The sequence below is a fragment of the Periophthalmus magnuspinnatus genome, chromosome 3 (assembly GCF_009829125.3).
Source record: "Periophthalmus magnuspinnatus isolate fPerMag1 chromosome 3, fPerMag1.2.pri, whole genome shotgun sequence".
In the NCBI taxonomy this organism is placed as follows: Eukaryota; Metazoa; Chordata; class Actinopteri; order Gobiiformes; family Gobiidae; genus Periophthalmus; species Periophthalmus magnuspinnatus.
The window spans coordinates 2,099,557-2,117,360 of NC_047128.1; the positions used below are offsets into that span (position 1 = coordinate 2,099,557).

The 17,804-nt window shown below is 41.3% G+C and overlaps 1 protein-coding gene across 1 annotated transcript; it reads left to right on the forward strand.

Moving 5' to 3' along the window:
• Positions 1-1,838: 1,838 nt before the first annotated feature.
• Positions 1,839-15,028, forward strand: LOC117386848 (long-chain fatty acid transport protein 2-like). Its single transcript, XM_033984220.2, has 10 exons — positions 1,839-2,426; positions 2,806-3,015; positions 4,956-5,114; positions 5,338-5,462; positions 6,625-6,819; positions 8,748-8,838; positions 8,996-9,194; positions 13,070-13,167; positions 13,565-13,695; positions 14,571-15,028. The coding sequence occupies exons 1-10, from the start codon at positions 1,946-1,948 to the stop codon at positions 14,742-14,744; spliced, it is 1,863 nt and encodes a 620-aa protein (XP_033840111.1). The 5' UTR covers positions 1,839-1,945; the 3' UTR covers positions 14,745-15,028.
• The last annotated feature ends 2,776 nt before the right edge of the window (positions 15,029-17,804 follow it).

The following is a 17,804-nucleotide window of genomic DNA, read 5'->3' on the forward strand; positions in this document are numbered from 1 at the left end:
ATTATGTTATATTATATTATATTATATTATATCATATTATATTATGTTATATACAGTGAGGCAGACGTATTTCAACACCCTGTGATTTTGAAAGTTCTCCCAATTAGAAATCATGGAGGGTCTGAAATGTTCATCTTAGGTCCATGTTCACTGTGAGAGACATAATCTAAAAAAAAATCTGGAAATCACATTGTATGATTTTTAAAATAATTTATTTGTATGTTACTGCTGCAAATAAGTATTTGAACACCTGTCTATCAGATAGAACTCTGCCCCTCAAAGACCTGTTACTCCACCTTTAAAAAGTCCACCTCCACTCCACTTATTCTCCTAAATTAGAAGCTCCTGTTTGAGGTCGTTAGCTGCATAAAGACACCTGTCCACCCCAGACAATCAGTAAGACTCTGACTACTGACATGGACAAGACCAAACAACTGTCAAAATGCACAAGAGACAAAACTGTAGACCTCCACAAGGCTGGACAGGGCAAAGGGGCAATGGCCAAGCAGCTTGGTGAAAAAAGATCCACTGTTCAAGCAATTATTAGAAAATGGAATTAGCTAAACATGAGTCAGTCTCCCTCAGACTGGGGCTCCATGTGAGATCTCACCTCATGGAGTCAATGATCCTAAGAAAGATGAGGAATCAACCCAGAACTACACGGGAGGAGCTGGTCAGTGACCTGAAAAGAGCTGGGACCATCGTTTCCATGGTTACTGTGAGTAATACACTAAGACGTCATGATTTAAAATCACGGCACAGAAGGTTCCCCTGATTAAACCAGCACATGTCCAGGCCCGTCTTAAGTTTGACCAATGACCATTTGGATGATCCTGAGGATCATGGGAGAAAGTCATGTGATCAGATGAGACCAAAATAGAACTTTTTTTTTTTTTTTTTAAACATGGGACCGGACGACTGCACTGTATTAAGGAGAGGATGACCGGGGCCATGTGATGCGAGATTTTGGGGAACAACCTCCTTCCCTCAGTTAGAGCACTGAAGATGGGTCGTGGCTGAGTCTTCCAACATGACAGTGACCTGAAGCACAGCCAGGAGAACCAAGGAGTGGCTCTGTAAGAAGCATATCAAGGTTCTGGAGTGGTCTAGCCAGTCTCCAGACCTAAACCCAATAGAAAATCTTTGGAGGGAGCTCAAACTCCGTGTTTCTCAGTGACAGCCCAGAAACCTGACTGATCTCAAAGATCTGTGTGGAGGAGTGGGCCTAAATCCCTCCTGCAGTGTGTGCAAACCTGGTGAAAAACTACAGGAAATGTTTGACCTCTGTAACTGCAAACCAAGGCTACTGTACCAAATATTAACATTGATTTTCCCCAGGTGTTCAAATACTTATTTGCAGGAGTAACATACAAATAAATTATTTTAAAAATCATACCATGTGATTTCCAGATTTCTTTTTTAGATTATGTCTCTCACAGTGGACATGCTCCTAAGATGAACATTTCAGACCCTCCATGATTTCTAAGTGGGAGAACTTACAAAATCACAGGGTGTTCAAATACTTATTTGCCTCACTGTAAATTATATCATATCGTATTATATTATACAAAATAGCTAAGCACAGTTATTTGTCTCATAAACATTCACTAAGGCAGCCAAAGTGTAACTGAAGTGTAACTGAAGTGTAGGTAATAATTGAATTGCTTATAAAGAGTAAACTTTCATAAAAGTAGGGACCTGTGGGTGGGGTGAGGGTGACTCCCAGGGGTGCTGGGCCTGACCCCTGTACAGACTTTGACCCTCTGGCTCGTGGGCGCCGTGGGAGGGGCGCACTGAGGATGCGCAGTTAAAGAACCGAATCTGGAGCTGCGCGCGCCAGAGGACTCGATAACCAGTTCGTTCAAATCACCCTGTTTATTGACCCCAGGCCCTTGTTAATATTTGCACGGCCTACATTTCAAAGGAAGGTCTGAAAGTTCACAAAATGTCTGTGAATCTACTCTACACGTTTCTCGCTGGTTTGTTGGGGCTGATTTTTCAAATTTCCAAAAAATATCCCTATTTTTTGCACGATTTAAGATACGTCATCAGCGTTACTGGGATAGGGATAAAGATGGCCAAATTTCAGAAGAAAACACCATATTACACCGTTTTGGAAAGATTTTTGGAACAAGCGAAAAAACAACCGCAAAAAACTTTTCTTATCTTCGAGGGCCGCAGTTTCTCGTACAGTTTTGCGGATAATGAGAGTAACAAAGTGGCCAGGGCGCTGCAGACGCACACAGACCTGAAGGAGGGCGACACGGCGGCTGTATTTGTGGGGAACGAGCCGGACTTCGTGTGGCTGTGGCTGGCTCTGGCCAAACTGGGATGCACCGCCGCGTTACTCAACACAAACATACGCTCCAAGTCTCTGCTCCACTGCTTCTCCTGCTGCGACGCAAAGGTCCTGGTGGCTGGAGCTGGTGCGTAATATTCATTTTAGTCTCTCCCCATCTGTATAAATATCATTAGTCTATAGAATCTTATATTCTATTAGGCTGGTCATCACAGTTTATGGAGAAGCTACTGTAACACACAGAGCCAAATGCCAACTATAATGATCCTGAATCTAGAACCCCACCTTGGTTAGACTTTTAACCCTGGAGAACCCACGGGGGCAAATTTGGCGCAGTTAATTGCTGCTACCCAAAAAGTCCTAGTCCCGGGACCCTGTGGTCTCGGACAGGTCTTGGTCTTGGTCTTGATTAGTGAGGTCTTGACTACAACACTATAAAACACTAGTGATTTGCACATTGTGTGTTTCTTTTGGTTTGATTGCTCCTGTTTCTGTTCTTTTGTCAGATCTGCAGGGGGCGGTAGAGGAGGTGCTGCCTGGTTTGAAGGATGGGGGTGCACGTGTGTTTGTTTTGGGACAGGAGAGTTGTGTGGACGGTATTGAGACTCTGTCTGATAAGATCCAGGAGGCTTCAGACCAGCCCCTGTCTGTGCAGCTCAGAGCCAATGTTAAAGGCAGCAGCCCGGCTCTGTACATCTACACCTCTGGGACCACAGGTAAGGCCCTGGCTCTGTTTACACGCACACCAAAAATCTCATCATTATCTGATTTCTGGAGTCATCAGATTAACACTTATATCTTATCTGTGAGTAATCTATTTTCTTTATGATCGTTCACAAAGTTTATGATTGTTCACAAAAGGGAAATAGGTCAGAGGTTGGTGCCATTATTCAACACAACAGTGATTGTTGTCAGTTAAAAGGACTGCAAGTCATAAGATTAATATATGTTTTTTAGACTTAATCCCTAACAAATAAGGATAAACATGGACTTATTTTTATGTGTAAGTTACAGTGCATTCCCACATAATGCCCCTAGTTGGATATTTACATTTTTTTGAGTCACTCGCTTCATGATGCTGGAGTTTGGGAATTTAGTCACTCAAGTTTTGGGTTGTGTCTGGGTCTGTACGCTCCAATAAGATCCACTACAGCTGCACCATGCCCTATATCAAGAAAACATTTTTCACCTGGCCTCCGCACATTTATTCTCAGAATTGTATTTTGTTGCCATCTAATATATAGGTATATAATTTTAATGATTTAAAAAAAATCTATAATAAATCTTTTAGTTTCTTAAAGGAAAAAGTCATCATTAAGAAGAGATGAATTGAATTTCCAGTAATCACACCCTTTTCATTTGTTGTGTAACCAGACTATGATCTGATTTTAAACAATCCCCAATATACCGATTCAATATTTTTGGAACTAACAAAAATGAGATCAGATCAATTTATTCTACTGACCTGCTGTCCTCTCCATTTCATGGATTTCACTGAGGAGGGTGATTATTAGCCCCTATGATCTTGGGGGTCTATATATATATATATATATATATATACACATGTGTATGTGTGTGGGGGTGTGTGTGTGTGTGTGTGTGGGGGTGTGTGTGTGTGTGTGTGTGTGTGTGTATAAGTTCATGATAACTAACTTCTCATGGCAGAGTCTGTTCCTTGAAGAACAGACTCTGCCAAATGAAGAACAGCTTGTTCTTCAACGCCCTTTCCTCCCATATCTCTTAAAGTAGTCTTGTCTTGGTAGACTTCAAAGTCCAAGACCAGGCCATTTGGTCCGGCCAAGACAAACACCTCTAGTCCAGTTGGGTTTTAACTGGTACACACTGGGGCACTGGGCAGAGACCAGTAAATGGAACCATTTGCTCGTCAATGCACAATTTTCCTGTTCTAGGCAGATTTAGACATCCGTGCCTTACTTTGGTCAAGAGGGGCCTGACTCTCCACAAGAGATCACTTCATACTCTGGAACGTCAATGTGAAAAAAAAGAACAGTTGAAAAAACACAACAAAACGGAGGAAATAACTACAAATGTCCACTACACAGGACATTTTTTAAATATTACCCTAAAAAACTATTAAAATTAATTAGACAATGTTTAAACGTGTTGTTAAAAGACATTAAATATGCCACCAACATTTCAAGCCAAAAATTAAAATGCATTTACTTTTCCTCTTCCCATAAAATGTGCTTGCAGCGACGGACACCATTTTCCTTGATGAAAAAAGAAAGGTACTAAAGCCCCACCCCTTCACATTTGGTATCATTGAAAAGCTCTAAATGGCCTCTGTAGATGTCACAAGGAGTTATTTCAGTAGTATGCACTGGGTTGGAGATATTCCAGAGAGAATAGTTACATATGTAGTCAGGAGGATATCTTTGAAAATGGCTCTCCAGCTCCCCCTGCAAAGTAAAAATGACACTGAAACAATTATTTCCAATGTGATAGTGGCAATTTCTTATCAAATCCAGATCCAAAGCCAGAGTTGATAGAAAGCCCTCCCACTGAAGTGCACCCTTCTGCAGTCACAAGGGTTACAAGGGCCCTTTATCACTGCTTGCAGTTTTAATTAGTTTTGACTTTTGTGTATGCTTTAAAAACTCATAAATAGCTATAACTTGTCCGTGCTGTGTGACAGGTCTCCCCAAAGCGGCTGTGGTCTCCCAAATGAAGCTGTGGTCCGCCTCTTCGTTCCAGACCATTGCTGGAGTGACTTCAGACGACATCATCTACCTGTACCTCCCCCTGTACCACGGCTCGGGCTTTTTCATGGGACTCACTGGGGCCATCGACAGAGGTAAGGTTAAAGCTGCCCTGTGGGACTTTTCTGGTGAAATTTCTGTCTCTTGGAGAGGTGACCTCTTTAATTTGATGATTTGATTCAAAAATGTGGTTACACTTACAACAGTAATATTAATATTAGTAATACTATATGAGACGGCGTGAATTCATAGGTTCAGTATTGTAACTCGTAACTCCATTTATTCAATATTGTGTTTTTTTTTCTCTATTATTCGTAGGTTTAACGATTGTGTTGAAGCGCAAGTTTTCTGCCTCTCAGTTCTGGGATGACTGTAGAAAATACAACATCACTGCGATCCAATACATAGGAGAGATCATGCGGTACCTCTGCAACTCACCCAAGGTAATTTAAGAGACTTAGTTTAGACCTCTACAAACACACAGCAGTTACCATGGGCCCATTTAGATTTAGTCACTCTCACCTTTTCAACAAAAAGGTGAGAAAAAGACTCCGTTTGTAGGCACTGAATGTTGAAGGAAACACGGAGAGTTTATTTCTTGTAAGAAATAGGTTCAACCGAGCAGCCAACAGCATCTCTGCCAAGGTCAGACCCCAAAATGATACAAATAACCAAGTTTATATAGTTTGAGATGACCAGAGGACAAACATTTGAAAGTAAGAATGTGACACTTCCACTGTGGTGTGGCCAGGCTCCTGATAGCATTCATGAGCTGGCTCACCTCAGAATGTAGCACGTGGAGATAAAACAATGTGATGTCTGTGTAATCCCTCAGTCATCCAGGTCTGATCCATTGTAAAAGTCAAATTTAAATCTATCAACTGAACAAAACGTTGTAAGACTGAAGATGTTTGGCTGCTCATCCACTTCTTCAGTTCTGGTCAGATTACTGGTGGACACTGCCCTATATTTATCTGAAGGGAGGCGCTAACGACACTGGAAGTGTAAACAGTTTACAGTTTTAGCCTTAATGGGCCTGCATTCAGCTAGCTCTATTGGAGTAAAAGAGACAAAGAGAACAATAGAGCTACCCATAAAAACATTCATGCCTGCACAGCAAGAAGTTTCACAGCAAGAAGTGTACCTCACGCCATTGGCTCTTTGGTTGTGATAATACTCGTGGTCGGAAGTCCACATATGGAACTTGTCTCCAAATGTATCCTTTGACTTTTAGCCTTGATGAACTCCATTTGACTGGAGCTGAACGACTTGATGACGTCTATGGTTTACTCTGGGCACTCCTGTTTCCCCCATCAACCCAAAACATACACCATAGATACAATCGTCCAGTTATGGTACTCCTGACCAAACCTAGCATCAAGATCATGGAGATGAGTTCCGGACACGGCACTGCCCCAGTGGCCTTGAAGGATGGGTCAAATGCAGAGAACAAATTTTACTACAGGGTCAAAAACTGTACCTTAACCTTAATGGCTAATGCTAGCTTGTGAATGTCAATTAGCTATTTGCCCAACTGTGCAACCCTACTGTACAGAGTACTACTGTAATGTAACATCTACCAAGTGTTATATTTTTATTCCTCAGAAAGACAATGATAAGAACCACAAAGTGCGAGTTGCTATGGGCAATGGGATTCGTTTGGAGACATGGGAGGAGTTTCTGCAAAGATTTGGCGACATTCGTATCTGTGAGTGCTACGGGTCAACAGAGGGAAACGTCTCATTCGTCAACTACACTGGGAAACTCGGAGCCGTCGGCAAAGAAAATTTTTTTATTAAAGTAAGACAAGACACAAACACATAAATTGATTAAATTGATATAGTGGCAAAGGGGCTGCAAGATTTTAGAGGACACAAGTAGCAAATCACAAAGGTTGCAATTTTTGAAATACCATAATTTTCTTCAAAACACGATCTTTTGTCCTACTCTGCATAAGAATTAGAAATTTTCCCCAAATTGTTATTGCTCTGGCTAGAATCTTCCAGAGTATGGCATTAAACATATCTTGCATTTCATTTATTACTATGCGTCTTCACAGATCTGACCTGTAACATGACCTAGTTGTATCTTGTTTCCATAAAGATGGATAAGTTAAATGCCACACTGTGATACATTCCAGGCAAAGTTGTGGCATATCCATGGAGTCAACCCATGCACCAAAAAGTTACATAGTGCACCTTTTAAGCTGTTAGGACTTAAAGGTACGAGTGTTGAGATGAGTCGGTTGATTGATCAGTGCAATATAAAGCAAATGAGTTGTATACAGTCTACAGCTCATTTAAAATCTTGTTGAAATTAGATGCAGTGACTTTTGGTCACATGAACATTTTACAAAAATCTATTTACTTTATATCATATTTTAGTGGCAAAACCTTTCGCAAAGTTTCAGTTATTCCTGCTTAACCAAAAGTGCCACCACAAAGAAAGCACAGTTTAGTAGCATTTAAAGGTAAAAGTGGGCGGGGCCGATTAAAATCAGTATTACTCTAGAGCACATGTGTCAAACTCAAGGCCCGAGGGCCAAATGTGGCCCTCCACATCATTTTATGTGGCCCTCCACAGGGTAAATTAAAAGGTATGATGGTCTTAACATGTCATTTTATCAAAAGATACTCCGTTACACAGCCGTATTTTCAATGCAAATGAATATGCAATATTTGAAATGCCATTTCAAGTGACTGTGCACAGTGACAATTTGAAGGTGGCAGAGTTGGGTCTCAAACCATCAACCTTAGGTTTACCAGACATGTGATGTAACCACACTATGGCTGAACTCTCCAAGCTTTTTGTTTGTGTGAGCCAAGAAAATTACTCCAATCAGGTTTAACTTGTGCCAGCTGTGAAGAACACAGCTTGCAGAACTTGGAGGATAAAAGCACACGTTGTAAAGGGCTCCCCCTACTGGATACTGTACTCAGCATTTCTGCAGTATGTGCAATTAACCACAAGATGGAGCCAAACTCTTGCTTCCACTTCCACATGAAGCTACTTTTTAACCTAAATATATAGCTTTTTAGGTTCAAAAGACAGCAGTTCGGACCAGAACTGTTTGGATGAGCAGCGAAAGATCTTCACTCTAAAACGTTTGTCCAGTTGACAGATTTGAGATTTCTTTTGTTATGTGTAGGGAATAGTTTAACCTTTTCTCCTAAGTTCTGATTCTATGCCTATGTTTTAGGTGGATCTTTGGTACTTAAAGCATAGTAAATGAAAAAATTCAATTCTGTCAACTGGACAAAAAGTGAATGTTGCTGCTCATCCAAGCCACTTCTTCAGTTCTGGTCAGATTACTGGACGCTGCCTTAAATCTATCTGAAACTAACACCACTATTTGTTTACAGTTTTTGCTTGTTAGCTAGGTCTATTGAGTTACACTATGTGTGAACTGTGCCTGAGTCATATTTTGCATAATGGTTCAGGCCCCTATTGGATTCTCCAACCATGGGTGCTGAACCATTATGCAAAATATGACTCGGGCTACACATGGTGTAGTTCAACAGACCTAGCCAACAACCAGAAACTAGTTGCTTTCCTTTCAGTGTAGTTAGCTCCTCCCTCCAGATACATATAAGGCAGGGTCACTGCTTTGAGAACCAAGTCTGTCACTTTGAAACTGTCATTGTGCTCAGTCAGTCACTCAGTGGTTTCAGCCAATGCACTGTCTAGTTCATTCTGTTGTCTAATGTTGACGTATTGAACTATTACAGAAGTTGAGCAGATATTATTTCATCAGATACGACACAGAAAAAGATGAACCTGTGAGAAACTCTAAAGGCTTCTGTATTGAGGTTCCCAGAGGTGAGTCCCTGAACGCACCACCATTCAAATGACATGTTCTTAGTGTTATGATATTTCACAACAGAGATTTAATAGACATAATAGACACATTTTTCACGTTGTTAAAATTGCAAAAATTAGATACAGCGCCTTTAGCAACCTCATCTTTTTGCCTTAGGAGAGACTGGTTTGCTGGTTGGGAAGATCCAAAAAGAATCACCGTTTGAGGGATACGCAAAAAACCAACAACAAACAGAGAAGAAAATACTGAAGGATGTTTTTGTGAAAGGAGATCGCTACTACAACACTGGAGATCTACTGATGATGGACCAACATGGATTTGTTTACTTCCAAGACCGAACTGGAGACACCTTCAGGTCAAATGAAATCGACACTTTAACTATTTGACCTACAATGTAATCAATTTTCTGTACTATGACAGGTTTTCATGTTTTTTCATGTGTTATTACTTGGTTTGGTGGGATAGTGTCTGGTAAATATTGATCATAGTTTTTATCAATTAGGTGGCAGTTTGTGGAAAGAAGGTTGAGAAGAAAAGAAAAAATACAGGAAGTTGCTCTTAAATTTTAAACTGGAAGACCTCTACCTTTTAATCCACCTCCAAGTGAAAAACGTGGACTCTTTTTTTTTTTTTTTGCCCCTGAGCTGACTTTTACTCTGCACATTAATACACAGAAATCCAGACCAAAATCAAAACGAATAAAACAATAGGTCAAGCCAGTTTGCTAATAGGTGTGAGAGCACCCATTAAGGGCCTGAATGATTGTCCTAAATATGACTTGGTGCAGCTCATTAGACCTAGCCAACAAACAGAAACTGCAAACAACAGGTGTGTTACTTTCAGTGTAGTTAGCTCCTCCCTTCAGACAGATATAAGGCAGTGTCCACCAGCAATCTGACCAGAACTGAAGAAGTGGCTTGGATGAGCAGCAAAACGTCTTCACCAGTTGACAGATTCAATTTTTTCTTTTACTGTGGATCATACCTGGACTTCTGAGGGATTACACAGACATCAAATTGATTTTTATCACCTAAACAATATAGCCAGTCTGCCCTATTCTCTCTCTGGCCAATATGGAGAGGCTGGTGCATGCTTTTATCACCAGTCTAGACTATTGTAATGCCCGTTTCTGATCTTCCAAAAAGAATATTTCATGTTTACGATTACTACAAAATTCAGTAGCTCATGCCCTGACTAGGACCGAGACAGTTTTGATGTAAAATGAAATATAAAAGGTGCAAGAGCCCATTCAATAACCCCAGTGTAACCTCCTCAGTTTAAGATGAATTTAAAGTTGGTCATCCACTCATGGAAAGGAAAGTTTATTTGTATAGCACAATTCGTACATGAAGTAATTCAAAGTGCCTTACAGATTAAGAAATGCAGAAAAATCACAATACAACAAACCAAAACATCACAAATCACAAATAATCATCATAAAATTAACATATAAAAACCTTTCAATCATATGCACAGCTAAACAGAACCGCTTTGAGCCTGGATTTAAACATTGTCAAAGTCTCCGCCCTTTTTGTTTGCTCATGTTTCAGATTCAAATTTGAAGTTGGGTGGAGTTGGTTTCACTAGAATTGCATTACATTGATTTTCATGTTTCGGTTAAAAACATGAAGTCAAGATTAAAAGAGGAGATAAAATCATTAATTAAAAATGACTTGTTACATAAAGATCTGACATTGAGCACAGCAAGTTTCAGATTAGTTTCAGTAGGACTGGATGTTAGACTTCACATTCCCTGTTAGAAGATAACGGTTAATCAGTCTGTGTGGCGTAACTGCAGATTTAGCTCCATCACAGGGCACAACACGACATTATCTTTATCATGACTGTATGTCCTGAGACAGCAGAGGCCCCGTGTGTCCTAGCTCTTGATGTTAATAGCTCTGGGGAAAGGAAAAGAAGGGCAAGGAGGGGGGAGTTTGGGTGAGGGACCAGGTGAGGGCTGAGGAGGTGGAGTAGGGGGGAGTTTGGGTGAAAGACGAGGGGGCGTAGGTGAGTACAGGGAAGAGTTGAGCATAGTTGATGCCAGAACTCTTGATTGCACTATATTAGGTTTGAGGGGAGCCATCTTAATTCCTGATCTGATGAGACTTTCTAGATGGTTGGGAAGGGCCATGGGTGAAGGTGGGGAGGAAAAGGAGAGTGAGGAGTGAGAGTGAGTGAAGGCCTGTGACGAAGGCCCTGGGGGAAGTGACGCTGGAGATGAATCCTTGACAGAGGAAGGTGGTGGTGCTGCTGACCTGTTCTCTGGGGGTGGGGGTGGTGGTGGTGCTGACACATTGGCTCAGTCTCTGGCTGGCAAAGCAGGAATGCTTCTCTCATTCCTCTTTTCTCTCACTGGGCCAGGACTCTGTCCAGGCCGGAGCCTCAGAGTGTGGAGGAGGTTATCTGTTTCCAGAGTAGATCAAAGTTCTCAATGTAGTGTAATTCTCTGGGTGCACACGCATTGAACAGCCATGTGTTCAGCTGAAACAGCCAGGCAAATTTGTTCATCTTCCTTCTGTCTACGTTAGGAAGAGGTCCACTGATGATCGTCTTAACCTCCACTTTATCAAGCTCCTCAAATAATTTAGTGAAATCCCTTTTCAAGACTTCAGTCTCAACTGCACCCATGTACAGTGTGTTGACAAAACTTTTGGCAGGACTTTTGTAATCTCAGAAACTGTAACTGGGATAGGATCATGTTTGGATTCCTCTGTGTCTCACATCTCTGATAGCACTATCTCCTAGCGGTGGTGTATCTCAATAGTCTCAATAGTCTGTTGCTCTTGATGTTTAGGACCAGATTATTTCTATGACACAATGATACTAGATATTGCAACTCATTCCAATGAGATTGGAAGAGAAAGAGGCAAAGCAGTCATATGTGAATGGAGTGTAGAGGAGGAGGCTCAGCACACACTCTTGGGGGACCCCAATGTGGACAAAAAGGGTGGAGGAGCTGTGGCTTGCACAGTGTGGTGTTTAGTCCAAGATGGTGTTGCTTGTTGCAGCTTTGATGTGTTTGATGACCAGTGTCTTCAGGCATTTGACAAGGATGGAGGTGAGGTCACAGATCCTTAGTCGTTTAGACATGTGACATTGGACTGTTTAGGGACAAAGACTATTGTGGCTGTTTTGAAATAGGCTACGACCCATGATGTGGACAGTGACGCGTTGTAAATGAAGGTGAAGCTAGCTCCACTGCACAGACTTTCAACACACAACTCCGTGTGGGCCGGCTGCCTGATGTTGATGCTGGGGAGACAGATCTCATTTCATGTGGGCTATTCAGAATTGCTATCCTCCGGTAGCAGGCTGCTAGTCACACCCAGAGACCCATCTCTAGATCTTGAGCAATTCTTGGTCTGGACTATCTTGGCTATAATTGAACCAATTATGCATATCCTGGTTTACATGCAACTTAAACCTCTATCTTAGCTCTCCAGCGTCCCCTGCACAGTTCCAATGGGGTAGAACATTTTTGTTTGTCATAGACTAATGATATTTGGAACGCACACCCTTGATGTGACCCTGAGAAAAAAAAGTCTCTGGGGACCACACTCTAACACTGATGTGAAGGCGGCCATTTTGAATCTAATTATATAAATGTCCAAGATCCAGCACTCATACTTTAGGACATTCATTAGACATTCACGCATCATTAGGACATATCTGGGGTCAAAAGTTGTTAAAAGAATTGACGTAAGTCCCAGAGTGTGTTCATAATGAGCTCTTAATGAAGTATCCATTTTAAATTCCTGTAACTTTTGCAAACATCTGATTCAGACAAACCCAATATAGTGTCTATGTATACTGATAAACTGAACAAAATGATGTGTGGATTAAAATTCTGTCTTTTAAAATGGCTCTTCAGTGTCCCCTGCAAAGTTACAATGGGTCGTAAACATTTATCTCAAACATGACACTGGAAATATTGAATCACATGTCAAGCTAGAAATCATGTCCTTCTACGGTCACAAGGTTTACGAGGGCCCTTTATCGCTGCTTGTAGTTTTAATTCATATTTATTGCTATTAAACATATTTATTATACAGCTTATATAGCTATTTATTTATTGTGTGTGTGTCAGGAGCATTGAGCACCGCAGTGCCGTGTCTGGGGACCCATGTTCAGATCTTGAGCGAGGCTTGGTCAGAACTACCTCAGCTGGAGGATTTTACCTGGCACATGTTTTGTCATGTTATAGTTAGTGTATTTTTAACTTTGCAGGTGGAAAGGAGAAAATGTGGCAAGTACAGAAGTGACTGACCATTTACTCACAGTGGACTGCATTGAGGAGGCCAGTGTCTACGGAGTTAAAGTTCCAGGTAACACACACACACACACCCACACACACAAATGTAGTGATTTTGATAAAGACAAACAATTGAATCAATCTTTTTTTTTAGCTGTTTTATTTGTATATTGTTGTTTGCTCAAATTGTGAACAAAATAAACCTGCCACCTTTTCTGCAGGCCTCAAACCAATAATACATTTTTTTTTTTTTTCAGTCCAGTTTAAAAAAAAGAGTGGAATAGAAAGTGCAGATACCCGCTCTCAAATGTAGTGAAATACAAGTAAAAAGTATCCTCTTCAAAATGTATTAAATTAAAGTACAGATACTTGACTACTTCTACGTTTACTGTTATGGTGTTGTTGTGTTGTGGTTATTTGTAGTTATTTGTGTGCCCTGTGATAACCAGGTGTTTTTCTTGGGCTGGTAGGTCATGAGGGCCGTATTGGGATGGCAGCGCTGAAGCTCAGAGACAACATGGACTTTGACTGTAAAGCCACTCATCAGCACGTGAAGAGCTTTCTCCCAAGCTACGCACGGCCACGCTTTATACGCATACAGGTAACTCTCACTTAAAGGTCAACTATGTCACTTTTCTAATGAAGAGTCCTGCACCTACTTGTCTCTAATGCCATACTGTGGAAAAGGCAAAGCAATGAGACAATCAGGTGACACCATCAAGTTACAGGTCAGATCTGTGGGAGTTAAGGGCAAAAAACACCTTGCATAACAAATTTAGGATAACTCAAGATCATTTTAATGCTGTACTACGGAACACGCCGAGCAATGCAATAACATTTCCATGGAAACAAGCCAAGTGGTGGAGTCGCTACCAGAAAAACGACTTAATGGAATATGTACATTTTGGAATAAATACAGTCAGACTTATCGCTCAGTATATTTTAAATGGAACAATATTTATTTGAGGTCAGTTTTTATCATGAGTACTTTATCTTTGCAGTACTGGGGACATTTTTGGTTCTTTTTTAGCTTTATGACGAGACTTGCCATGTAGAAAGTTGAATTACGAACTCATTACAGATGCAAACCAAGTACTAAAGTGTTTCATTCTGCTGTTTATTTATTGCAGCTGATGATTTTTTTTAACAATACTGTAGATTTATAATAGTCTTTGTGGTTTAAATCTGCTGTTGGGTTTTTGTGTCGGTGGCATCAATTTGTTTCAGTATCATCGTTTAGCGTCTATATTTAGTTCATCCTTATATCAAACTTCAAATTTTGTTATCGTGACAGGGCTCAATATAGTTACCTACAACTATATCTAAAAATATGTTGTTTTACTGTTGTATTTCTACTGGTGTTGGGGTAAACGGAAAGGAGTAGTAGTCTTAGTAGTACTTTTCTCATCTCAGAAGTTAAGCAGGGTTGGGCCTGGATAGTTATTCTTATTAAATGATGATGATTTTTTCCCTCAGACGTCCCTGGATGTGACGGGCACATACAAACAGACAAAGGGGAAGTTGGTGGAAGAAGGTTTTGACCCGGCGATCATCAAAGAGCCTCTATTTTTCCTCGACGACTCTAAAGGCTACATCCCCATGACACAGGACATTTATAACTCTATAGCTGAAGGCAAACTCCGACTCTGAATCAGCTATATCTGGGAAAAGAAAAAAAAAACAAACTTCTAAAGGGTACTGCATTTGAATATGGCAGGAAAGTCTTTCATTGGATTATTACAAACTCATTTTTTTTCACTTTCCATTGACTTTTTGAGGCGTGGCTATGTAAATATGGATGGTTACTGGCTTTTTTTGTTCAGAATCACATAAAGGACATGCTTGCAGGGGGCGCTGGAGAGCCATTTTGAGAGATGAAAGTTGGATTCTCTTATTATGTCCAGGTCATCAAAATAAACACATGCTGCACTGGGTCTGTTCTGATGTTATCCTTTCAAAATGCTTAGTTGAGAGCTCATCACGACCACACCCTGACATTTATGCAAATTCTTTTAACAAATTTTGATCCCAGATATGTTTTTTTTATCTGACGAACTCACAACTGATCAGCTGGACATATGACAAATTTGTAGTACGTTGGACATCTGCATATTTTGATTCAAAATGGCCACCTTCATGTTTTTATTTGTATTTATTTATCTTTATTTATACAGGGGGACCCAATGAGACACTTGGACTCTCTTTTTCATGGGTGCCCTGTTTAAAATACAACACAAACCGAAAAAAACAATCAAAACAAATAAGTCCATAAAAAACATCAATAACAAGTGCAGGTGTGTGTATACAAGTTTGTTATCAGATCATTAAATTGCAATTGTGTCACCAACGTGTCCAGTTTTGCTTTTCCTTGGAGCATATTCCATTTTTGTGAAGCAAAACAGCTAAAAGCCTCTTTCCCGTCTCAGTTCTGGCTCGTCCTTAGCCTTATGCATCATGTGATCTGGTGTTAAATGTTCCAGTATCAATAATTTACAAACAGGTGAGGTTTTCTGGCAGTTTTTGAAGTAATCCCTTATAGATAAACTTAATGCAGTGCTGTTCTCTTCTAACAGACCCACTTTTTCATAGAGACACAGTGATGAGATACAAATCCATCACCTGTAACAAAGCAAAGGGCCGAGTGAAATAGTGGATCCAATGGTTTCAAAGCAGAGGCTGATGTCTGGACATACACCACATCCCCATAATCCAATACGGACAGGAAGGTCGCTTGCACTATTTCTTTTCTGTAACTCATTGGGATACAATATTTGTTTCTGTAATAAAATGATAATTTAGATTTTAAACTATTACATTATTCTGAGATATGTTTTTTAAAGGACAAGTTTTCATCAAGCCAAATCCGAGATATAAAACATCTTAAGATTTATGAGGGAGTTTTGGATTTCATTAAAATCTTGCTGCAGTTTTAAAAGTGCCTGATCAGCAGAAGGAGCAGTTTCACACAAAACAGCATCATCTGCATATAAATGTATGTGGCTTTCTTTTAAATTGTGACCAATAGAATTAATAAAAATAGTAAAAAGTAGGGGGCCCAAAATTGAGCCTTGGGGCACTCCTTTACTTAAAGTTTGAGGTAGGGTGTGGTCTGCATAGAACTTTTTATTCAGGGTCACATAAAGAATGCGTGTACCACATTTCACTGGATTATGACAAAATCTTTTTTTCCACTCTCCATTGACTTTTTTGAGGTGTGGCCATGTTAATGTGGATGTAGAGAGTGTGTTATTAGTCTTTTTGTTCAGAATCATATAAAGGTTGAGTGTACCAAATTTCATTATGAGCAAAAATTTTCCATCCCATTTGAACTTTGCAGAGGGCGCTGAAGAGCCACTTAGAAAGATACAAGTTCAATTCACATGTTATGTTCAGATCATCAAAACACACAAATCCTACATTAAGATCTGTCAGTTTTGGCAAAAAATATAAGGATTTTTATACTTTCAAAATGGCCGCTTCATTAAGAGCTTGTCATGACCACACCCTGGGACATAATTATTGTACTCCCTGCTCCTCTCTCCTTCCTCCTCTACTCCTACTTCCTCTACTCCTCCCTCTTCTGCTTCTCTCTCCTCTGTTTCTCCCCCCTCTGCTCCTACTTCCTCTGCTCCTTTCTCCTTGTTTGTGTCTCCTCTGTTCTTCCCTCCTCTGCTCCTCCATCCTCTGCTCCTCCCTCCTCTACTCCTTCTTCCTCTGCTCCTCTGTTCCTCCCTGCACTGCTTCTCTCTCCTCGCTGTGTCTTCTCTGTTCCTCACTCCTCTGCTCCTCTCTCCTCTTCTCCTACTTCCTCTGCTCCTTCCTCCTTGTTTGTGTCTCCTCTGCTCCTCCCTCCTCTACTCCTACTTCCTCTGCTCTTCACTCCTCCCTCTTCTGCTTCTCTGTCCTCGCTCTGTCTCCTCTGTTTCTCCCCCCTCTGCTCCTCTCTCTTCGCTGTGTCCCTACTGTTCCTCCCTCCTCTGCTCCTCCCTCCTCTACTCCTACGTCCTCTGCTCCTACTTCCTCTGCTCCTCTCTCCTCTGCTCCTCCCTCCTTGTTTGGGTCTCCTCTGTTCCTTCCCCCTCTCTCCTCTCCTTTGCTCCTCCTTCCTTATTGTGTCTCCTCCGCTCCTCTCTCTTTTGCTCCTTCCTCCTTGTTTGTGTCTCCTTTGCTCCTCCCTCCTCTGCTCCTCTGTTCCCCCGCTCCTCCCTCTTCTCCTCTGCTCCTCCCTCCTCTGCTCCTCTCTCCTCTGTTCCTCCGCTCCTCCCTCTTCTCCTCTCTCCTCTGTTCCTCCGCTCCTCCCTCTTCTCCTCTGCTCCTCTCTCCTCTGTTCCTCCCTCTTCTCCTCTGCTCCTCTCTCCTCTGTTCCTCTCTCTTCTCCTCTGCTCCTCTCTCTTCTCCTCTGCTCCTCTCACCTCTGTTCCTCTCTTCTCCTCTGCTCCTCTCTCCTTTGTTCCTCCCTCTTCTCCTCTGCTCCTCTCTCCTCTGTTCCTCTCTCTTCTCCTCTCTCCTCTGTTCCTCTCTCTTCTCCTCTGCTCCTCTGTTCCTCTCTCTTCTCCTCTGCTCCTCTCTCCTCTGTTCCTCTCTCTTCTCCTCTGCTCCTCTCTCCTCTGTTCCTCTCTCCTCTCCTCTGCTCCTCTCTCCTCTGTTCCTCTCTCTTCTCCTCTGCTCCTCTCTCCTCTGTTCCTCTCTCTTCTCCTCTGCTCCTCTCTC

What these genes read in the sequence shown, in the direction of transcription:
- LOC117386848 (XM_033984220.2), top strand. Translation starts at nt 1,946, where the DNA reads ATGTCTGTGAATCTACTCTACACGTTTCTCGCTGGTTTGTTGGGGCTG. An exon ending in CTACACCTCTGGGACCACAG is followed by an intron (nt 3,016 to 4,955) that starts GTAAGGCCCTGG and finishes GCTGTGTGACAG; the next exon opens with GTCTCCCCAAAGCGGCTGTG. An exon ending in CACTGGGGCCATCGACAGAG is followed by an intron (nt 5,115 to 5,337) that starts GTAAGGTTAAAG and finishes TATTATTCGTAG; the next exon opens with GTTTAACGATTGTGTTGAAG.